At 40.6% G+C, this 24,585-nt stretch overlaps 1 protein-coding gene across 7 annotated transcripts in view; it reads left to right on the top strand.

Annotated features, from left to right (window-relative positions):
- EXOC6 (exocyst complex component 6) overlaps positions 1 to 24,448 on the top strand; it is an 87,940-nt gene extending 63,492 nt beyond the window's left edge. For 5 of the 7 annotated variants that reach the window (XM_085229008.1, XM_085229010.1, XM_085229015.1 and 2 more), the window contains 4 exons: positions 863 to 936; positions 22,447 to 22,559; positions 22,861 to 22,872; positions 23,326 to 24,448. In XM_085229008.1, the coding sequence (XP_085085134.1) occupies positions 863 to 936; positions 22,447 to 22,559; positions 22,861 to 22,872; positions 23,326 to 23,458 (332 nt within the window). In that variant the 3' untranslated portion in view covers positions 23,459 to 24,448. The other 2 variants (XM_085229009.1, XM_085229014.1) reach the window with 2 other exon arrangements.
- The last annotated feature ends 137 nt before the right edge of the window (positions 24,449 to 24,585 follow it).

Raw genomic sequence — 24,585 nt, 5'->3', positions numbered from 1 at the left:
ACCTTCTTTACAGTGCATTAATGCTTTCTGGTATTTCTTCATTATTAGTTTAACTATGATGTACTGTTTTGGGGATTTGTAGTTTTAATGAATTTTTAATTTTACTGTTTTTACTTAATTATAACAGAAATCTGTGACATTACCCTTCTTTTATAGATTATTGACTTTTCTTTGATTGCCTTCAAATTGCATATGAAATTAAAATAATAAATTTGTTAATTTTTAAGATTGAAAATCTTTGAGGTTTCCTAACCTAAATAAATAGCTAGTTTGTTTAATTCATATGTGTTACCGTTTTTTGTACTTAGGTGATACCTTTACCTTCCAATTTTGTCAGTCTGTTTTTGGGTTCAAGAACAGCAGAAGTTCATTATCATGAACAGATATTTCAGTTCTGTTCTGACTGTGGCACTTAGAGTTTTCCACCTGTTGTTCACACATTGAACAAGCTTCCGCCTTACTGTCTTTTATTGCTGTTTGGATAGAGGTGGGGTTTTATAGAGCAGATGCTGTAACAAAAGCAGATGTTTGAAAATATGTTGACAGGCATGGAATTGGTGTTATTTCAAAATACCTCAGTAATCACTCACCTCAGGCTGAAAATGTAAAGTTGTTGGCTTTAATGTTTGTAAGATTATAGCTGGTTTAGAATTGTAAGCTAAATGTCCTCCTAAAGGTACTGTTCTTGGAAAGTTGTTTGTGTGTTGTTTTGTTTTTAATTAGGGTGGGTTAAATAGTTGTAATGTATTTGCATCAAACTGATTTCATTTTAATGTTAACTATCATTTATAATGCATACAGCTAATTTTTATGTTAGATTATAAAAAAATCGACATCCATAATTTTATTTTTTTTCTTGCAGTGTTTGCTAGTTCTGAGCCTGTGCCAGGATTCCAGGGAGACACCCTGCAGTTAGCTTTCATCGACCTCAGACAAGTAAGACACTAGTTGTTGTTTTTTATCCTACTTATTTCCCCTTTTGACCAATGCTGGAGTTATTAAATTCGAGAACCTTTCATGTTTTAGCATTCCCATGTAATTGGTTTTGAAAAGCAGTTACTTGAGTGTTACTAGTGGCACTACTCCCTATTATTTACTATAAAATTATTTTTTCAAGGTGGTGTTAAGGGGCACCGTGCTACTGGTATTATTACATGGATATAACATTGAATTTTGGTCCTGACTGTTTTGTAAAGGTCCTGCAATGCTTTTTTTTTCTGAAAGAATACACATTACCCTGGTGTGCTGTTACTGTTGTTTCATTCTGGGCGATTGTTCCTTTCTAGGGAATGACTCCCTGGAGAGTAGAATCAAGCATAGTATTATTTAACATTTCCTTTACTTAACTTAGTACATATTCTTTTAAACTTTTTAAAAAAGTTAGAAAGTCTTTCTAACTTTTTAAAAAGTTAGAAAGTCACTTGATTCCAGCCAGCTGATCTTTATTCTATGCCAAAATTAAGTTAAAGTGCCTTACTATTGGAAACACTTTTTCTCAGTTCTTGTCAAAAGGAAGGTTGTTTTCCAGACTAAAGTTAACTTATCTTAATTTCATGTAGTCATTTCTATTCCCTGCTCTCTAAATTCTGATAATATATCCAACCACAGCAATTCATTTTCATAAACCTTTCCTACTTGAAGTAAATTTTAAAGAAGAATTTGTTTCACAAAATTTCAAGTACAAAGTGTCATTTAAATAGTGAAATGGAACATTAGCTGCACAAGGAGGCTCTTTAGCTTTCTGCAAATGCTGGTAGATTTTTCAGCACCATTATGTGTCTGTCAAAGTCATCAGAAAAGAGTAGAAATGCAAAATTATCTATGTAGTAAGAACATGTTTTCTTTTAATAGTTTGGTAGTTTCTTTTTCACATTAAGATAATAGAAAGGCATTTCAGAAGGGAAAATTCCCTTGGCAACAGTGTTCCGGTTTCTCCTGATAATTAGAAAGGACAAAGCGTATTTTTAAATGAGAAAGTTTAAAGCTAGATTTGCCCGTTATATTCTTAGCGGAACATAACATAATGAACAATATCTACAATGGGGTAAGTCTGGTCTGTCTGAGAAGAATGTAGGATCATGGCCGTAAGATTCATTAATGAGATACCTAAATATTAGGAGCACCAGACTTCAACATATTTGATAGTTTAAGTCTGGCAAAGTACAAATCTTGCCTTGACTAACAGCCTTCCTCTTTTGGTTTCTCTTTTATTCTCCTTTTATTATCAGTGTTAGAACTGACTAAACATCTTCCAGTTTGTACAAAGACAATTTACTTAAAGGGAGAGGATGTTGAGAGATTTTTGGCAACATTTCTTTCATCTGCCTGAGCATTATAAATCTCTGTGGAGCCTATGCTTGTTTCAAAGGAAAATGTGATTTCCAGCTATGCAGAAGCATATGCAGCTATGCAGGGCATGCACATACTTGCTATGGGAAATAAATAATATTTTGTATGTATTAAGTACCAGCTGTTGAGCATATCATGTAAATAAGGATTATGTTGCCTGTGATAGCAGTCAGTTTATGTTAGCAATTTACATTTAGAATTCTCTTGGTGCAAATAACATTTTGTAGAGAACACTCTGTATCCCATGGAAGTCTAATTGATTTTGAAAGCTTTATAAACAGCAAAAGTGTAGGTTGCAATCTAAGCATGTACATATAAACAGGTCTGGTATATTTGTTTTGTTTTGTTTTTACCATATCATTGCATGTTTTGCCAAAAGTGGTTAGGTACTGCAAGAGCACATTAAAAATAACACTTAGCATTTCATAAGCATTTGCAGTGTTTTCCATCTCTTCCTTATTTGTGATCCATTTCTATCTTAATAGGGTGGATGACAGTTCTTTTCAAGAATACTTAGAAAAGCAACAGAGCCTTTTTCAGAAAGTTCTTATAAAAGGTCATGCTTCTGTTTTTTAGTTTGAATTTGATACTTCTTCATGAATTGCAGGATATGAAAGATAAGGAAGTAGGTCCAGTGGTCAGGTTTTACCTGCCCACCCGGATTGTGCCCTGAGGTCAAACTCCTGATATTGGCTGTTTGGTACAGAGGAGCTGATGACAGGTAGGGGCTGATACAAGGGGGAAAGCTTGAACCGTATCAAAGCTAAAAGGCAAGAGATTTGGGACTCAGTGAGAGACTGTAACTTAAAGATGGATCAGCAGGATTGCCCTCTTCTTAAAAAGCAGCTGACCTGCAAGGGAAAAGACTTTATCGTCCTGCCAATCACATGCTTGCTAATGGAAGCCAGTTATCTCAACAACAGCTTACTCTCTCTGTGTTGTACTAGGACAATGTGTAAGATTAATGAGGATTGGGCAGTAGGATATTGTAGCACATTTTCCTAAAGAGGTAAAGCGACTTACGAGGAACAAGCTTGGAAAAAAGAGAGGGAAGAGCTACACTTGAATGATTACCGCGGGGAGAGAAGCAGATTTAAAAAGAATTGCCATTAGAATTTTCATCCTAACAGTTCCTGAAGGCAATGTATGAACAGTACGTTGTTCCCTGCAAGACTTCTTTCCTTCTTCCCACAAATGCAAAAGAGCAAACAGAAAGTTGACATGAGAGTTGCTTCTGAAAAAAAAAACAAAAAAAAAAACAAAAAACACCAGTATTTGCAGAAAGCTGCAAGAAGCTGAGAGTGGCAATGGGGCAGGCACTTCCCAGAGTCCTCTTTGAGCAGCTATTTCTTCTTATACTGTCTCCTCTTACACTTTTGTAAATACTTAATGTATTCCTTAAAGAAGCTTAGTAATCTGGAGAAACCCTGGTCAATAAAGATTTTTGTTCTGTTCCCGTAACTTCAGTATCTCAGCATCTTACAGAGATGACTTATCCCATGCAGTTGGCTAATCACACAAGGTGCATTTGTTCTCCATTCTATTTTCTTCTGCCTGGAGGAAGACTTTTGTGTGCATAGACTTCTTTCTAATTTAAATGTTTTGGTTGTATTCTGCTATTTATTTTTGGCAGACAAAACAGAAACTTTTTGGGGCAGGGCACAATTTCTGAAGAACTTAAGAACTTACATGTCACATGATGTAATCTAGAAAAATTAATCCGGGATAGTTTCACATTCAGGCAATCTGCTTTGTGCAAGTGATTGACTTAAAATGGAAGAGTCCATTATGTTTGCTTTGCGTGGATGGATATATCACAAGTGTAGCCAAAAACATCCTTGGCTTTTGCATCACTGTAAGTCATTGTATGACGCCTATGAACTATCCTCCAAAGGATAAATGTAACTATGTAGTGTCGTCCCTGCGCTGATAAGAAGGTATTGTACTTCAGACCTGTTGACATGGGCAGTGGCTATAGAACCATAGAATAACATACAGAAACTTCTTAGAGAGCTATCTAAAGTTTACTGCAGAGAGAATACTAATATAAAATCCCCTCTACTAATTAAGAATCCGATGACCGTGATCTTCTAAAAACTTGAAGCTCCAGCTAATTTAGCAGCTACTAAAGCAGAAAGCAGCTGTTAAGAAAATTTATATACACAAACATTTCTGTACACATTTACACATCTCTGTACAGCTGCTGTAATTGTGTCATATGCTGTTTGTATTGAGGTTTGAGGTCATACCTGGGTGCACCATTTCACCTCCCTTACTTAAAGCACTGAGGAGCAAGCCAGCTCATCAAGGCGATTATCAAAGTGGCATGTGACTCTTTAAAGAGAATGGTCTTTGGCATCTCATGAAGATGACCCAGCTCACCTGTGACCTGCATTGCTCTCAGAAGATAATCTCTTGCTACTGACTATATAGGGAGCCTGGGTAAATAGTGCACTGGCCCAAAATGAGGTGGAATGAACTTTGGGGATTTTACTACCATTTCAGATCCTAGGTCAATTGGAATTAACCTTTGAAAGTAAACAAGTCTTAGTTCATCCTACCTGAATTGGTCTCTGAGAAAGCTCTACCTTCTCCATGAATTAGTTTTGTCCTGGTTATGATCTGTTCTTTAGTGTCCAAAAATTAGTGTTACTGTTCTGGAATGTGAGGCAGCTGCTTCTTGGATGTCCTGCACATTTAAACGCTATGAGGAAAAGGCCTGAATATTAGAATGTGTGTGCTCTTCTTTGGAGAACCCGTGCAGTGTGTAGTGGACAATAATGGTAACCTAGTAGTAACCTTAGAGATCCGGTTGTATGTTGTATCAGTAGCTGTAATTTCCCAGGACAAATTTCATACTTCTTAACTAACTGAGAGGAAATAAATGCCTATTCTTGAAATAAAATCATTGCCTGCATAGTTATAGCCTAAGCTGCCGATTTCATTACATTTTTTTTCACCTTAGACTTCACAGGTGATTTCTCGTGCTTCTCTCCAACACGACCATTACTTCAGTTTCAGACAGGTCTTCCTCTACTGACTCATGTCAGACAAGTACTAGGCTAGTTTGATGACTGTGGAGTTTTCTTGTTTCAGAAGGGGTGTGAAGATAACCATGTTTTCTCTTGGCAATGGAGGAGGTAAAATTAATATTCCCCAGTTGCTCTCAGTGCTGTTCCTGCAACAGGAATAGCCATCTGAAATGAAGCAGAATCAGGTGTTGTAGGTAGCCACCAGGTTAGCAAGTTCCAAGTTAAGGAACCACCACAGGAGTCTCCACCCATGCGGTAATGTAGTTTACAGTCTGTGAGACCAATGGTGAATGACAGGGTCCATAAATTTCTCAGAGGTGATGAGGGAAGTATTTTTCAGCCGTATATGTTAACATTCTGATAACATTAGACACACATTAGATGTAAAATTGTAATGCGATCAATGCAGTTAATATGCAGAAGAATGTACCATGGAAACATTAGCAGATACATTTTTCTCAGACTTCTGTATATGTGTGTAAATAAGCACGCGTTTCCATAAGTATAAGTAATTTTCAATGCACAGTACATTTTTCTTCTAAAAATTTATATCTTATATTTAACAGTATAGAGCATTTTCTTATGTTTGCAAAGCATAATGGAAACTGGATTAACAGTTTCTTGGGCTACTTGTCCACTTATTTTGTAATGCATTTTTTGGTGTGCGAGAAATACTGCTAAACTTCTGAACAGTAGAGCTGCATGCAACAGACATAAATTTATTTCAAACTGAAAATTCTTATGAATAACCTTTCTTTTCTTCTGTGACCCAAATTTGCTTCTCATTCATCAGTGAGAGCTGTCCAGATAAACTCAGTAGTGACTCATGAGTAGATAATGTGGAGCAGATTGCTGGACTTCAATCTCAGCCACTGGGTTGTCTGCCCTTCAGTAGATATCAGAGAATAAGTTGCAGGTTGTTGCCAGAACAGTCTACCATTATTCTTGTAGGGCATGGGTTCTACAGGTATCCTGTGCCTGAAGATTGCCTTGGCTTTGAAATGAGTTAGCTATCCCTGGGCCCTGCTCCACAAGTCTTAACCAGAGAAACCATTAGGTTTTTCCAGGAGGGAGAAGTCACTAACTGTATGTTCAGGAATAAGACTTTAAAATCCTCACGGTTTAAAGATAGAAGTAAGCCTCTCTTTCATAAGACTGTGGTTTGAATTTTTAATTATCAGGTAGTATTGAATATTTCATCTTCCCCTTCCTGAGGGAAATTGTTGTTGAGACTTTCATCTTCACAGAGGCTCTTTCACAATGCATACTGATCCCTTTCTCCCCCCACCTTCACTCCCCAGCTTCTCTGAACAAGCAGAGGAGCATGTTACATCTGTAACATGAAGCCCAGCCTCAGGGTGCTATGTAATGGGATTTGCACTTCTCTAGTTTTCAGTGCAATGCTGCTTATTCAGCTAAAGAAAGGAGCTCGAGTTTCAGACAGCAACAAAACAGGAGCTACACTTCTCTGGATTTCAGGTCACAGACCCTCACTTTGCTGGAGAAGGAAGCAACTCTTCTTGGCCGCCTTCTCCATAAACTGGATCCCTACTAAAGCAAGAAAGAGGATTTTAGTCCACACATTGAACAGTGCAGAGACACTGCAAGGCTCAATTTCTCATCTATTTGTGTCATACTTGGGTAACATGCATATACATACTTGTATTCCAAATAACACAGTTACGAATATGACTGTGTGATAAATATGTTATCCAGCATGCGAGAGAATACACAGTGCATTTTCTGAGTTCTGTAGTCTTACAAATAAATGAGAATTCTTCTGACAAACATAAGAATTTGTATGCACTTACGTTTCCCAAAGGAAACTCCTGCTTTTGACTTTTTGCCTAGGCTCTGCAAAGCCTGTAGGTAATCACAGTAGGGCAAATTGTGTGTGTAGATATCTTTGAGGAAGATCTCAATCAGTGCTCTGTACACAAAAGGCAGCTCATTACTGGGATGGGATTTATACTTGCCAGCTGGTAAGAATTAGGAAGCTTTGGAAACAAATGCACAGAAATTAGCAGTGGGGAGGGTCAACACCAAGCACAGCTTTAGATACATTATCTTGATAAGGATTTGGATAATCAAAGCAGGATGGCAAGTCAGTCATTTCCTGGCAGTAGGTATTCCTGTCCCATTGTTGTCAGGAGCTAAAGGCACACGTGCCAGTTATTAGATCTGTGTTCTTTCGGACATAAAATCATTCATCAAATCCATTGCAAAATGGTCTGTATCCAGGTCAGCTTTTGAATGCCCCTTTTTCATCAGAGGAGTGCAAATAACACACTGATACTGCACCAGGTTTTCATGCTACATCCTGGCTTACTGGCATGAGGGGCATACCTGAAAAATAGATTTTAAAATCTCAATGTGCGAATTCTACTACTTCCCTTCAGGAGCCCTATCAATAGCTTACCTAATTAAAACAATGTTTAGCTACAAGATACACTACTCCATCTCTGGCAAAAAGCAAAGAATTTCTCCAGAAAAAAGTGCAAAAGAATATGCACAAAAGACTATGTACTGAAGTCTGCAATACTCAAAATAAATGGCATCTCCTAACTGACAGTAAAGAATGCTCTAGGTACCTGTAACTGTGTAAGTTATCAAAAATAAAAAATATTCCTTCTTGTTCCTTTGAGCTAGTTCATTTAAGGAACACAGTTCAGGAACACAGTTGTCCACTTACGAAACCAGACATACGCACAAATTAGATGAGCTGCCAAGAAATCATTTAGAAAATGTTAGAATTCATGAAGCTTGATATTGAGACCAGCAGATAGTGTGTTTGCATAGGAGCACTAGCCTTGCTTAAGCAAGGCTTAAGGTTGCTGTTGTTAGATGAACTTTCAGTTTTTAGAGCTGAGAAAGCAAAGGGTTTTGTTGATCTCTTTGCCACACGCAGGTGGAACGCTTGATTTTTCATAAACAGTGCAGCAGAGTTCCAGCTTGTAAATACTGCCATCACATAAATCAATAAAAACTTCACTGGAGAGGTTAATCAAGGCAGATATCAAAAGTTCCTGTCAAGACTCTTTAGATGGATATATCTAAGTTTCTGTCTGATAAGTACCAGCTGTCAGAACTAATCATCTTTCAGAATCAATAGTACTTTCACAAGACCATGTTTAGAAGGAATCAATTCATTCAAAACCTACAGAGCTGTCATTATGATGATACTCTGTATCTCTGGAGAGCTTTTGGTTCAAGAAAGTTCATCCCTCAGTTGCAGATGAATTCTCTGCAAGATTATGATGTGAACTGCACTATAGCTGTATCCTCGGAAGTTGAAGTGCGTATGCCAGTTATGCCTTATCTGTAATACCAGAACCAAAAAGTCTCGGTTTTCTCAAATGAAATATTAGATTTCTTCAATAACTTTCATGCTATGTCTCTGGGAAACTACTTATGAAGCAGTCATGTTTTAGTCTGCAGCATCTCCAAGGATGTTATGAGAGAAAGCAAAAAAATGAGCCTTATACGGAAAAGGTTTTCCATTGGAAAAAAGATAAAAAAAAGATTTCCATTAGAAGTTTTTCCATTCTTTTGCAAAAGTACCTATTAGTAGAAAGTTGCCACTGGGCTCACTTTCAGATAATTTTTCAATCTTTTACTTGAAATATAAAAAAATGATCCATTTGTCTATTAAATTTATTAACTCTTGCTTACCCTTTATTTGAGTCACTGATGTAGATTCCATGCAGTGGAAGCTATTTAATGGAATGAAGCATTTCTCTGACAGTTTTTTCCTGGCAGCTTTGCTCACCAGCTGATGCTTGCCTTTATCTTTGTCCCACCAGAAATGCCATAAATGCAAACTGAAGGCTTTACTTGTAGCAAGATTTGAATGCCTGACTTTCCTAGAGTTTGGGAATACATTATATCAAGCTGTTGTCTTTCTGCTGACAGCCAGTTGCTGCAGGAGCTCTGCCATTGTGTCTGGGCCCTTCTGTGGCTCTGAGCTGATGGATGGAGTTCAGTGTGGGAGCCCCCAGCTCCACAGGACTTCCTCTGAATCCTGTGGGTGGTATGTGGTTCCTATGACTAGTGAATGAGCGTTGTTAAATGAACAACACAAGAAGAGAAAATTGTTGCTTTTCAGGTTACTTGTTATTTGTGTTCTTAGTATCTATGAGCCCTAGTCACCCATCAAGGAGCCATGGGGCTGCTAGCTGCTTCAGTGTAGTCAGTAATTTCTGCCTCAAAATTGCTTACATACTCCAGCCTTAGCTAAGCAGGAAATATCCCTCATTATAAGTAGTATATGCTGTGCTACACTAATAGCTGCTTAACCCTACAAGTTTACCCTCAGTTTTCAGTTGCTTCAATCAATATGTTTAGATTCCAACCCTTCTGTAAATTCCCTGTCAAGCACAGGCAACAGGCAGAATATCCAGCCCTTCGCCCGCTCCCGCCCTCCTCTTTTTTTGTTTCTCATTTTGCAACAGATTCTTCTGTAAAATGAGGAAGATAATCCATCTATTCTTTGAGAGTCATTATAGGGATAATTGAAAATTCTGTAAAATCAAGAATTTATATAACAAGGAATCCAGGAAGCCAAGGAATTCTCAGCTTCAGAACAATAGTAATGAATGAAAGGAAGCAGGGAGGGTGTTTTTCTGTTTCTTTGTTTTATATGCCTTCACAACTCAAGGCTTACAAACCTTTACATAGATTAGAGTGTTCATTTGGAATGTACATTTCTATACATTCAGAAATGACTATATATTCTTTTGGACCATAGTGTCTTAGAACAAATAACTGTATCTTCAAAAGTGCTTGTACAATATAATATGCATACAATATAATACACCATGCAATATAATATAAATTTCACCTCAATAATAAATATAAAAACTCTTGGAGAGGATTTTCCCCCCACGTATTATTGGCAAAAGGACAGCACAACTTAGAGAACTCCACAATAATAGAGTGAAGATAGGGGAAAAAACAAAAAAACAACAAACAACAAACAAACAAACAAACATGAATGAATAAGAAGAAAAATGCAAAGAAGTGGGAAAAAGGAAAGAATGGATTTTGGAAGATGAAGAGATGAAAAAAATATGAAGATATAGCATGAAGGACATAAAAAAGAGAGAGAAAAAATGCTGTGCCTCTATAAAGGCACTTTATTTTTCTTATCCTTTTTTCTTTCTGTGTTTATCATTTTCTATGCTTTATGCTGAGACCCATTAAGAACAGACATTTTTTTAAACAGCAGAAGTTTGAAGAGGTGTTTTTACTCGAGGAAAAAAAGTGCACAGTTAATGATGTATAGAGTCCACATAGCCATGAGGTTGTCTTATTACCTGGAGAATGCAAGCTTTCTTGGTTTCAACAGCGTGCCTCCAGGAATTGTTCCAGGAGTGCACACAATTAGCCCACACTCCTCCAGAGGGCACAGTGTAACATGATGCAGTTAAACCAGAAGACAGTTTTCATCTTTTGACCTTGTGTCAAACACGTCAATTGAGCAGCTTACCTGAGCTCTGTAAGAGCACATAGGCTACCAGATACTTTCCCATAGAGAGGAACCGCAGTAGACACACAAAAAAAATTCTGGATTAAAAACTGACTTATTTTCTAAGCAACAGGAAAAGTGCCAAACCTTTGCAAGTAGATTGTGCACTCAGGGCATTCAGATTCTCCTTTCTTTTTGCCAGCCTAAATTTTAAATAAAAAAGCTTTGCTCTTGTTTTGTGTCTCTGGAGACAGTAAAAGCTGCTCATTCATTTTAAGCACTAACAGGATATTGAGTCCTGTGAAAATATAGATTTCATCCTCAATTTGATAGTGTCATTGGAATACACATCCAAATGGTAGTTTAGAGAAGGGAGTCTTGAGTTCAGTGTAGTGCCTAAGTCTTGCATCTGTTGACATAGAGTATGGCTTCAAAAGTGAATTGTGAAAAGAGTAACCTTGACTAGTTCCTAGATGGAAATATGTAGGTAATGGGGGAAGGCTGCCTATCTGGTAGATTGAAAAGACACAGGTTGGAACCTCAAATGACAATGTAAAGCAATCTCTGTAGCTTAATTAAATAAAACCAATAATGTGATTTAAACTTCTTTGAGTTAAAATTACTTTAATAAGGGTGTTAATTACTGGAGGATTAACACTGCTTACATGTGATAATAGATGTGGTCAGTCAATAAAGGGTGAGAATAATGTTCATTTAAGAAGGAAAAGAATCTAGCACAGGATTACTCACCAGAAAGGGATAACATTTCAAAGTGGCAAATAAAATCAAGGGAAGAGCTTTTCAAATTGCAGGAGACATTTGAGGCTGAATTGTGCCATACCTACCCAACAAGGTTATGTGTCTATTAGGATCTATTGGAGCTAAGGTATGAAGAGTAATTGCTAAGAATTACGTATTACATTGGATTTTTTTTTCTCTCTTCCAGAGCAATTGTAAAAATAATTTTTCAGATGAGACATTTTAAGGAAATATTGTCACCTGAAAAGTGATGAGAAACAACATATTCTAAGGAGAAAGATCAACTTCTAGGAAAAATAATTTCTTGAAGGCATGTTTCTTAGAAAAGTAGTAGTATTGGAATATTGACATTGAGCAGGAAGGATTTTTCCTAAGACATTTGCAAACATAGCATCAGGAAAAGCAAGATCTTTCACAAATAGCCTACAAAAACAAAGTCTGGGTTATCCGGGTTTCTTGTTACTGCAGCTTACTAGGCTTAGAGACCTTTGCTAAACCAAATTATCTAGGCAAGAAAAGCAAAACAAAACAAACAAAAAAACCCAACAAATACTGTGATTTTATATGGAGTGCAGTGTTTGCTAAAATGCCTTGAGAGCCATTTGACAGATATAAATGTGGAGGTAAACTTGTAGTAGCTGAAAAAGAAAGTGAAGGTTGTCCATGAAAGAATAGGAAACTTCAGTGTTTTGGGCTTTGCTCTTAACTTGTCTATATTTACATTCCTGAGTTACTGATTGTGAAATTCCTTGTCCAGTGGTTCCCAGGTCTAGTATAGCTTTCCCTCAGGGATGTAACTTCATCTGCTATGAAGGGTGGGTGTGCAGGCGTATCCTGAATGCACTACTTTGGAAGAAATAATTATCTGTTTACAGTAAACTCATAGTGAGCACATCTATAAGTGTCTGTGCCTTGCAGATTGCATTGGATTTTTTTTTTCTTTTTGATGCAAACAAACAAAGAAAAAAAGTTGCTGTTTTCTGGTCTCTAGTGTCTTAGATTTCAGTTGTGGTTAAAACTTCTACTTGTGTTACTGCTGGTACGTGTTTTTACAGTTGTAACTACCATTGGTGTGCTACATCTTCTTTAGTATTGAGATGTAGACCCTATGTAACATGGATGTTGTGATCATTTTCTGAAGCACAGCCTTTGAAGGGAGACCAAGGGTAGAGCAAATACAGCCACACTGGAACATTGTATCAACTCTGCAATGGCGGAGGTGTTCTCTGTCAGTGCCCACTAGAGATGACTGAACTCTGTGGAAACCAAGTGCTGTGCAGTCAAGAGATACTCATAAACTATATAACCTGATGTACATAGCCACCTGTTAGCTTGAAAGCCTCCGTATTTTCAACAGTGTAATTTCAGTATTTTCCTGAAATGCTATTTGATCTGGTGTTTTGGTCCATGACAAGGAATGACTTGAAAGCTGGGAAAAGGAAACATTCAGTCCTACCAGTCAATAGCTAGCTCTGAGTAACTAGACTGGCTGCTTCCTGGGTCTGTTTTGTGAACTCCAGTTTCATACAAAGATCTGAAGTTGTTCATCTTTGCAGGTCTGATGCTATGGAGCTGTGTCATACTTACTTGTCTTCCTGTGGATATCCGTTTGCATTCACAGGCTGTAGAAACTCCTTCCTTCAAACCTAAAAGTAGTCAGATTGACATTTAAATTTGGAGCTGCAATTATACTTGAACAGACCGCTGTAGATGTTTAGTCCCAGAGTACAGCAGCTTGATAGTACAGATTAAATGTGCATGTACACAAGGACAGTTTAGAATAGTTCTAAACAGCACTTGTCAAGTAATGACTTCTCATAGCATAGCTCATATGTACTGAGCTTTGGTGAAGAGTTACTCATGTGGATACTGCTGCACTGGAAATATGGCAGATGGGACAAGAGGGTTCAATTCCAGAACACACCATGGAAGGTGTCCTGTATTTAAATTTTATTGCAGTTACACAAAGGTTTGTGATTCTAGACAAGCACATGGTTGAAAATAAGACTGTTATAAGTCTCATGCTATTGGGAAAAAACTGCTTATAAAGGATTTATGTTTTTTAAACTGTGCTGTAAAAATTACTTCAAGTTAATAGTGTTCCTGGTAAGTTTCAGTGTTTAAGTGTTACTTACACACCTGTATTTTAAAAAAGGAAGAAAAAAACAGGAGCAAAATGAAAATGACAGCTGTAAAAGTAACTGTGATATATTAAGGACTTCTTGATTCTTACAGCTAAAATGATATTTTCAATAGATCAGAGCAGAAGCTCTGTGTTTGGGGCTGCGCTTGTGACTCCCTGCATGCCATTTGCCAGAGTGTGCCTCTGTGTCAGGAGCTCAAAAATAAAAAAAACTGTTGACCAACCCAAACATTGCATAATGCACAGTGTTTAATCCACGCACATTCTGCCACTGACATAGTTTATGCTTTGTCTGAAGGGACTGTGTGTACAGGCTGATGGGACGTTCAGGAGCAATTTGGCCAGAGCTGTGCCCTCTGGAGCCTGACTGCCTGCCAGGCTTCTGCTTTTCAAACCCTGGCCTGTTTTGCTCTTTTGCTACTGGCCAGCTTACTCATTAACGATGAAGAGGAACGTGCTTTACAAAAAACATTTGCACTGTAATCAAGCAAATGTTCTTCGAGTATTTATTACTTTTTGTGATATTGTATGTTGCATAGGGCTTGGTTATTTGCCTCAATGACTACTTCAGTGACTTTCTTTCTAAGTTACATCTTTGGCTCCTTGATGTCTTAATGAGATTTGTTAAAGCTATACAACAGGAGTGGTTTTTTTGTTGTTGTTGTTTTTGTTTTTGTTTTGTTATAACAGCAACAAGCTTGCTTACATGGCTTCAGCAGTATACGCAGGCAGGCCTACATTCCTTTCAGCGCCAAAAAGTCCAAAATGCATTTGGCTTACATACATGACAAGACCACGCATCTCAGAGTGTGCCTGAAGGTCCAGGTTTTAGGGAAGTGTTCTGCCCTTAGGGGGAATTTAGGCTATAAAGGATATATTCAAAAACAGGAAACTTCTCTTTTTTCTTAGCATAACAACAATTCCCAGAGGTCCGGCTGTCATAGCCCCGGCGTTTACTTGTTTCACACTTACAAACGTGTCAAAGATTGTACCCCAACAGATACAATTTTCACTTCCAAATTTGAAACAGATGTAAGCGTTTAGATATAAAACCGCTTCATTCTTGTGAATGTTTAAGTGTACCCAGTTTAGGCACAATTTCCGAGTGCTTAGTGCTTAGAAAAAGAAAGAAAGAGAGAAAGAAAGCACGTTTAAACGCGGTGGGCTTAAAAACTGAAAGACACCGCTTTTCTAACACAAACTATCCTTCCTTTGAAAATCCAGGGCTCAGTTTTCAAAGCATCGCGTAGGAATTTAGCCTGCGACCCCCATTGACACTAATGGGAATTGCATAGTTAAGTCCCCATACCATCGCTTTGAAAATGCATTTGTTCTACCAATCCAGAAAAAGGGCAGCATGAACTATAGGGAGACATTCGCAGATCAAGAGATCAATTTACACTTTGAAATACAAGACTCGAGTGTGTTATTCCAGTTATGTGATCGGTAGGGGGGATTTTAAAATTCACCACGTTCACAAAATAAGTCACCAGGAGTAAATAAAACCAAATATTTTGGCAAGTGGCAGGCAGACTTGCTAACCAGACTAACAAGGTATTTGTCAGCAGTGAGGAGCACCGACTGATGGAGTGCTAATTGCGTTCGGTTGGTGTGCTGTTAGCCCACCGTTCGCAGGCGCTGCCTTTTCTCCTTGTTAGCCAGATTTAGATACCTGTATCTTAAATACTTCCGTTGTTCCTTTGCAAACGGGGAATGTTTAGCACGAACAAGGCTTGTCTTTGTGCCGTTCTGACTTTGGTCCTTGGCGTTTTAGTTCCAATCTAGTGTTTTCATGGGCCGCATGCTTTAATAAACGGAGATGGCGCGTTGTGGACTAGTGGGCATGTTATCTTACTGTTCCTGCAGGGGTTTTGTTAATTCGTTGGAAATAAGTGTATACCTGTGGAAAGTATGTTCACGTGTGCTTGTCTTTCTAAAAAGAAAGCGACTTTGTTTCATAGTGATGTTACTGCAGTGAGTTCCAGCCGTAGCCCATGGCCCCGTTCTGCTGGGCAGAGTATAAGTAAGGGTTTTAACAAAAGGAAGACAGTATTGCCTCAGAGTTCACGAGTTGATGAGATTATAGCTCCACTGAAAGGTTAGCATTATGTCAGAAATTATGAAACAAGGAGTCTGATTGACATGCTTTCTCTTCGGTCAGCAAACTCATTTGCTCTTCTGAACAGAAGCTGTCTGTAGGTACACTGTGAGCTCCTGGGCAGGGATTTTGAAGAGTGGGATGGTTGTGAACGGCTTCTGCGAGTTTAAAAAAAAAAAGTCCCTTTCGTCTCCCAATTCCAGCACTACTAACAGTATTATTAATATACTTGCTATTATTTCATCTCAGTGATTTATGTAGCCAACGGTCACGAGGCTTTTTTTTTCTAGGTCAAAAGCTGTGCATCCTCTAGGAAAAAGGTGTGATGTTATTTCAGTCTTCTCTCTTAAAAAGGTTTGCCATAGCCTGCAGCTGCATATGCTTGGCACCACTGCTTTCCCAGCAGAGCTCACCAGGGTTCGAGCCTTTGGGATTTTTTTAATTAAAGAGGTCAAAATCCATTATATCTAAATTTCAAAGAATTTACCAATTAGTTGTAGTCTGCAATGCCCAGCAGGTGGCTTTTATACTATTAAAGGGAGATTGTTTCCATCTCTGATCAAAGCGAAAACAAAACAAAGGAAAATATAGAATATTTTGCTGTACACAGTGCAAACCACACGCGGTGTAAATTATAGGTGCAAACCGTACATAGGAGACTGCTCAGTTGTACCATTGTACCACTTCAGCAAAAACTCTCTATATTTTCACACCGATCCCCGTGTGGATTTTAACAGCACTGTCTAAATCTGTTCAGATCACCGATTAGCTGAGAAGATTAGACAGCTTGCTATTTCCTGAAGTTAAGTTTTTAGCATTTGCTTATTTAAAAGTAAAAGTAGAAATGCGCAATTAAGAAGATTAACGAATTTGATAGAAGTAAAATCAGAAAAAGCTGACGGTGCTGGAATGCCGCAGGATGCAGAAAAGTTCTAATTTGCACTTTTCAACGAATCCAAACCTCCCAGATTTTTACCTACTTAAAAGAATGTTTGTGACCTTTTGACCCTTTTGTTATCCCTTACTCAGAAAGGCCTTTATTCTGTAAGGCTTAGGTATAAAAAAATAAAAAGAGCGTTAATGGCATAACAGTCCTTTCTGATCACCCTGTGTAAGATGTTTATGCAAAGTGTCAATAGAAGCAATTGGCCTAACAGTGTGACAACCTGCTTTGCTTGGAAATGGGCTAATCTCCTGTTTGGGTTATCCAGAGGTCAGGTAAGGATTTCTTTTTTCGCACTCCCCATAGTGTGCGGGTGCATAACCTGAAAACGCCATAGGGCAGAAATCAGGAGCAACTGAGCCCACGGATACCGCAAAGCTGTTATAAAAAAACAATCCTGCCCTTTTTGCTTTTCCTGAATTTTGTCTGGATCTGCTTTTGATTTCCCCCCCCCCTTTCCCAGAGAGTCTTAGTAGCATTGCTTCTACTTCAGCATGTATGATGGCCTTTAACAGCATCAGCCTCCACTGCATTGCTTTTTTCATTTCTCGCTCGTTTTGGGGGGATACTTTTTTCCCAGGTGGATCTAATCCCACTCTTAATTTGAAATTCACGTGCAATCTTGCTGTGGGTGGCAGGTTTGTGACTGCCCCATCCCAGCAGGCCGAGTGCACACTCTCACGCAGAGGGCTGCGATGTGGCCCACGCCGGGAGCTCCACTGGCATGAATCCACTTCTGTATGTTTCCATATCTGCCTTTTTTTCCTGTTCATTATACCCCTGGCCTGTGGAAAGACAGCATTTGTCAGTTTCAACAAACTAAGCTGCAAGTGTTCTGACATGTTTGTCAGGCAAATTGTACCTGAGAAAAGCTAATTACACATGCAGTGGAGTCCAGAAGTCACTGGGTGATTAGGGGTTAATAAGCTGCTCAGCGTGCAAAATATGCCGCTTATGAGTGTGGAAAGGAGGCCTGAAGGACATAACCAACAATGATGTGGTTCAGAATTATTTTTTTGAATTCAGAATTACTTTTCTTTTGGTGGAATATTAGGATTTACAGGAAGGTGAGCTGGATGTTAGATGCACAACTTCTCATTTTTATCTCCACCTCCTGATCCGTGGGTGCTTTGCTGCCCAACCAGAGCTATGTGCTGACACTCGTGATACTTCAGAAGAGGTAACGGCACCACTCCATCTCATATTAAGCTACCTTGAGAATTTTAAATTAGACAACACCAACAGTGTTGTCTAGAAAAATTTGAATGGACACTGACCCCATTTCCTCCTGCAAAGCCCTCATCGTCATCTCCCATCTCCGCTGCAGTGTTGGCTCTGTGGACAGCTGGCTCCCAAAGTTGCATTATCTCCCAAGATTATTCCTGACAGTTGCCCCAAAGTAAAAAGGAAAAGGCATCTGTATGATATCTGAGGATGTGACAGAGGCTCAAACAGGACTGAAAGGGCCGGATGGGTGAGTCTAGCCGTTACCAAGTGCTTAAATTCTCATGTAATTACAAGATGGCCTAAATACAGGAATAAGGGTGAGCTACTGAGGGCTTTGGGTACGGGTAATACAGAACAAAACTTTACTAACTAATGATTATCATTAATTTCTACCCTAACATGACCATATTGCCTTGGAGAAACCTTGGGGGAAGAAAGAGTTCTGAACTTGAATTATAGATGCAATCCATTTGAAACCTGAATTCTGCCCCTTAAATCTTAAGACATTTTTTCCCACATGGCATCAATATTGTATTGTATTGCGTTGCGTTGTGTTGTGTTGTATTAACCAAAGCCAGTAGCTATCAAAGTCTTGAAGTAAGACCTCTTTTGACTGAAAAGTAATTTAGTGTCCTTTACAACAAAATCATTGTGTTTAAAACAAAATTTTTATAGAAAAAAAGCAATATTGTCTGTTGTAAAACAAATTATGTAATTACGTAGAATTATAAGAAATTATGTAGTATTACTTTTATGTAAGCAAAAGTGTGAATAAGCACCTTTTTTTTCAAGGTGCTGTTAATTTACAACAGAGAAAGCTTATGTTAGACTTGTAAAAAGGTATTTAGGAAGTACTTAGGCAAGTACAGAAAGTTAGAAAATCCAAGGCTTGTAGGGCATCACTCAAGTGTAGCATGGCAACGAGAGGCCTCAAGTTGAGGTGTATTGATCTGTATATACATGGCTAATAATGTGGTGGAGAGGGCAGCACTTTAATATGCAGTGAAAAGAACATGTTGTCTTTTGGATCATCAGCTCTGATGTTCCCAAGATGCTGGGTGAAAGTTCTCCTTCTGTCTCGCTTTTAGAATAGGCGTACAGCCTGTGTATTTGTAAATGTTAGCCAGGGGACAGTCTATTGACACTGCATTTGAGTGTGGGTAGAGCTTTTCCTGTGTTTCTTTCTTGGTAATGATTCACAATTACCTGCAAATTCTAGTTAGTTGCTCGCAGTCAGAAAGGCTTTAAGAACTGTTCCCATGCTCCTAGGGAAACATATTCTGCTTCATTATAAAATTCTCAGCTATAGCATTGCCTGTCTTAGCTTATTCTTATTTTCTATGGTTATTATGGGATAAAGAGAGTACAAAAGCACCATTGTTCTTGTGTAGCAGAGCACCTATATCTGCCTTAATAGGTGCTTCACCGTGTCTTAGCTGTGTAAGTTGGTTCTGACATGGGTGGATCCTTGGGTGTGAGCAGGTGGTTGGCTAACAGCCCATGGTCTGCCCTGCCTCTGCGAGCAGAGGGAAAGGTTTGGTTCTGTCCTGTTTGAAGGATTTCCTGTACATGTTAAGTGTGGAGAGATGCATGTACAAAATAAAATGGTTTTCTTACTGTAATTTAAGTGCAAACAGTGCACATTCTAACCTCAAGGAAGTAGCAGCCAGCAGTGCGAGTGTGCTGTGCTACAGCATGGATTTTGATTTATTTTAAGGCAGAAATGTATTTATTGCCGATGCTCTTACTACAGTGCATGCCATTATGGAATACTGCTTGCTGGACAGCACATCCTGTTTTCGGTTATTGTTGCAGTAGTAGCAGTTTTAGTGGATAAAATAGCAATAGGGAATTTTTGCTTTGATTTGGCCTCTAATAGCTTGATTTTGGTTGCCACAATAAGAACTATCACAGGACCAATGGAGAGGCCTTGGGACAAGCTCACCTCACCTTTTATCCCCAAATTGTTTTATGTTATTGTAGCTGGTACATGTTGACAAAATTAATACCTTTACAGTTAGACTTGCCCTGAATACTTTTTTTTTTTCCACATTAGTAATAATCACAGTTTTTAAAACATCAGAGATTTACAGCCTTCTTTTTTCAGTGGAATTTAACGTCTGCCGTATGTTACATCTCTGCAATAAGAGTATGTCAATACATAGAGACAAATCCACAAAATCTTTCCATTATATCTTCACCTTGTATGCTGTAATACCACCAAAGGCTGTTCCCTCTCCCTGTGGTTTTGCCCGCACCCAGTCCCTGTCACATCGTAAGTTCATTTCAGTGTAAGTCTATTGTAAATTAAATTACAGCATAAATACAGGGAAGAATTTGGTGTTTTTTCCCTTCTGTTGAGGAAGATGGCCAGGTGTTAATTTTCGTGATAAATTCCATGCAGCTTTCAGTTTGCATGAGGTAAAAAATGGATTTTTTGCACCTTCGTGCTCTTCTGTTATGTTTCAAGAGTCTTGTACATAAAGATCGAGGTATCTTTACCCTCTACTAACTACCACAGGATTAGGTAGGCCAGCTGGAATTACGTGAAGTAGTCCAAACACTTGTCAGCATCTTTGGATGGACGGGCTGTCTTCCAGCTCATGTGTGTGTGCTCAAGATGGTCCCACCTTAAGAGAGGCCTTTTTGCCCTCCTGGGCTGTATGCTGCCGAGCATCACGTCAGATGGAGGGGAACACAGATCTGAGAGAAGCAAGCAGTTCCTGCCTACCTGCATTACGGTACCCTCTGTCAGAGCCCGTTACAGCAGCAGTGTGCCACAGTTCGGCACTGCGGCTGTCGGGGACTGAAGCACTGTACCTAATTGTGCACAGCAGCAGTCTGCGACCTTCTGCAGTGTCTGCAGCCCCGTTGGAGCCCTGTGTGCCAGACTGTGTTTGGTCGGTAGGTCTGATCTCCCACTCCCACTGTCATTGAGTGACTCAAACACTGGTGGTAGGAAGACCGCAGTGTCAGTGCTGCAATGGGGATATTTCCTACAAATTTGGTTTGCTGAACACAGCTGCTACAAGAACATTGGTGTGGTCCTTTTATAAGGGCCTTCTCCATCTGGATCCCACGACAAGTGGCTCTGTAGTTGGTGGTAATTGATTCATGCGTTCTGTTTGCTTCTTTGTGAGAAAGAGGAAACATGAAGTCTCCAGTTTACGTAGCCTGTGTGCCTGTGGCTGTCAGCTTTATCTTCCCCTCATGTTGTCTGTCCGACTGTCCCACTTTTGATCATGGTTTGGAGTTTACTGCACAGCCTCTGTGAGGACTGGGCACTGCTGACTGTCTCAGCACAGGTAGTAAGGGATAGGTAACGCACAGCAGTGAGGGCAGGGGCTTCACAAATACCGCTAATTGCTGGGTTATCAGAGCCTGATAGCTCAGACCAGCTCTGTTTGCTTAGTGACTGACAGCATATTCTCCACAGATCAATAGGAAAATTGATGGTGACCATACTGAGAAAGTACGTTATGAGAAGGAACTGCTTGTATTCGACCTTGTCAGCTATGGTAGATGTGTAGTTAGCAGAGAATGGAACAGCCTCCTTGCTTTTTATATGCCTTTCACCCAAGTGAGGTGTTCAGATGTAAAATCTGGATGTCGCTGAGGTCTGTTATGTTTTTGTAGAACTTTGAAAGGACTTAGCAGTACCTGTGCTGTAGGAAGTGTTACTCTGGGTTCAGAAAACATTTTATTACATATATTAATTAGAAAATAATTAAATTAGACACTTTATTTGCAAATAAATTGAGGGTTCAGAAAGGAGAGGAGAATGGAAGCGTGTGAGTTTGAAAGTGCGGTGCTTGGTGCTTGGGTCCTTACTGCAGCGGCCCTGCTCTGGCTTACAGGCAGCAGAAGCAAATGCTGCACGGGAGGGGTGTTCGTTCCAACAGCAAAACGGTGCTGCTGTGGCGCAGGGCGGCCCGGAGCAGCCTCCAGCCGCGGGACGAGGAGGCCGGGTGTCGGCTGCGGGGGAACGCGGATGCTGCGGGCCGGCATCGGGCGGTCGGGCGGTGCGGCGGTTCCGGGGCTGCGAGCGAAAAGCCCGGCCTGCGTGCGTATCTCTGCTTGGAGGGTTTTTCTTCTTTCACCGTTGACACCGCAGTTGAGAGTTTTTCGATCCAAAAGTGCGCTCGGGACAGAGGCGTAGGGATCGATCACCGTTGAGAGTCCCGCGGGGGTTCTTTAATTCACTTAATTGAGACTACCTGAGCCTCTCCTTCAGGTGGCCGGGAGCACCACCGGGCGCCGCGATCCCCTTCTCCCTCCCCGCGGTGAAGCACCCGGGCGCGGGCCGCCGGCATCCCCCGCTGGGCCCGGCCCCGAGCCGCCGCCTCCCGCCGTGCGGAGGGCGAGGAGGGGGTCCCGGGGAGAGAGCGGCCGGCGGCTGCCGCCCGCTTACCGCTTCTTCTCCCGCAGCTCCTGGACCTCTTCATGGTGTGGGACTGGTCCACCTACCTGGCCGACTACGGGCAGGCCACCTCCAAGTACCTGCGGGTCAACCCCAGCACGGCCCTCACGCTCCTGGAGAAGTAAGTGCGGGCGCTGTGCCGGCCGCGGGGCTGAGCCCGGCCCCGACGGGGCGGCTGCGGGGCCGGGAACGGGGCCGCCCTCCCGGCGGCTGCGGCGCTGCCCGGGGCCGGGAGCCGCGGAGCCGCTGCGGAGCCGCTGCGGAGCCGGAGCTGCCGCCGCGCGGGAGACACGCGGGGAAGCGGCGGTGGGACGGGAGCGTGGCGGTGCCGCTGCTGCTGAAGCGGGGCGTGCGCGGGCTCGAAGGGCTTTTCTAACGGTGTTCTCTTTTCTCTCCTCCCTGTGACGATCCGCGCTTTGCAGAGTGCACAGAGGGTACGTACCGCTTATCTCTTACCGAATATTTTTTCTTCAATTTATTACGTTTTCCGAATTTCGTTTTAAAATCCTTCAATAGCGAAGCTCAATAGTAGAGCCCTGGGGCGGTTCGTGCAGCCTGAGCTCGGCCCAGAGCCACCGTTCCACTCGGATCTTTGTTTTCCTCCCTCCTTTCACAGCTGTAGGGGCAGCACCACTGAAGTGGGATTTGCCTAATATGATTTGGAAAGTAATATTTGTTAGTGCGAGCTCTGAGTGCTGAAGGTTTAATTTAAGAACATGCAGACAATGGGTTTGTAACCTTTCAGTTTGTTATAGTACAGAAATCAGAAGAGGAACGAAAGGAAATCTATTGAAGTAATCAGGTTTTCCCTTTTCAGATGGTGTTTCTAACATGTCAGTACCATTTCTCCCCCCTCCCCCCGCCCTCCCCTCTTTTTTTTCCTCCAGAATGAGAGACTCTAGCAAAAAGAACAACATTTTTGCTCAGTTCAGGAAGAACGATCGCGACAAGCAGAAGTTGATTGAGACAGTGGTGAAGCAACTCAGGAGCCTGGTGAATGGCATGTCCCAGCACACATAGGCCCGCTGCTACAGAACTGAGCCTTACCACGCCAAGAGGTATTTCAGAGCCACTCGTTCTGCCCAGCAGTGCTCTCAGTTGGGACATTTGTTTGACTGGGTAAAAGAAAAGCGCAGCCCATGGCAGAGATATGGGGCCCTCAGCAAATGTTCTTTGTACGAATTTTTAACGGATCGAAAACTATTTTCTATATTGTAAACAAATGGTGAAAAATGAGACTGTACAATAAAACCAGCTCTATCACATTGAACATGGGCAGCTGAACTGTAAATACATTATTTAAGTGTCTGCAGACAAGATGTTTGCAGTGTTGCTCTGGGCAGCAATTATCTGAGAAATGATCCCTTTATTGCTGGTTTCAGGATGAATCCTAATTTAATGTGTTGATTTTTTTTGTTTTGCTTTCTGTTTTCTTTTTTTTTTTAAGTGCTGAGATCCCCGCATTCAGATACCGCCTGTCACTTTCCTGCATTAAATGTATAGTAGCCTTAAGGTGATTGGACATCATTTTGTATACCGAATTTTGTAGTCTGGAGGTATGAGAAAATCTTCTGATTTTTGGTACCTTTAAGAACTCCCCAAGCACTAGGCTTGGTATTTATTTAGCATTAGGACTTCTAGGCTTTGTTCTCTGAAAGAGTTTAATCTTGAGTTTCTGACTGTAAATAACCATTTGAGTTCTTTATAATGTGACTTTCTGGGTTCTGTTCCTCAGGGTGACCATTTCTAACCGTACTTTTTAAGATCCTGGGCTCTCCCCAGGGCACGGTGAGGAAAAGATTTGCCACTGTTGGTTCTGTGCTGCCTCTTTTGGTCCGAACGCCCCATCCCAGCAAGGAGTGCCCCAGGCCAGGCGCTGTGCACTGTCACCTCCTGGCAATTTTAGACATGAGGAGAATGTCTAACAGATATAAACCAAATGTAAAAATAATGTACATTTCGCTGTATTTTTAAGTTATTGACCGTCTAAATACAGTAATATAAACCTTACCCGTGTTTGCCTTTGATTTCATGTATTAACACGCACTCGGCCCTGCGCTTCAGTGGGAGCCGCTCGGCTCCCGGTGATTCACCTCGGGGCCGCGCCTGCGGAATGGGAGCGGGGCGTTATGGGGTCGGGGCGTTAT

Source organism: Meleagris gallopavo, chromosome 8 (assembly GCF_905368555.1).
Source record: "Meleagris gallopavo chromosome 8, MGAL_WU_HG_1.1, whole genome shotgun sequence".
Taxonomy (NCBI): domain Eukaryota; kingdom Metazoa; phylum Chordata; class Aves; order Galliformes; family Phasianidae; genus Meleagris; species Meleagris gallopavo.
This window is presented reverse-complemented; position numbering and strand designations above follow the sequence as displayed.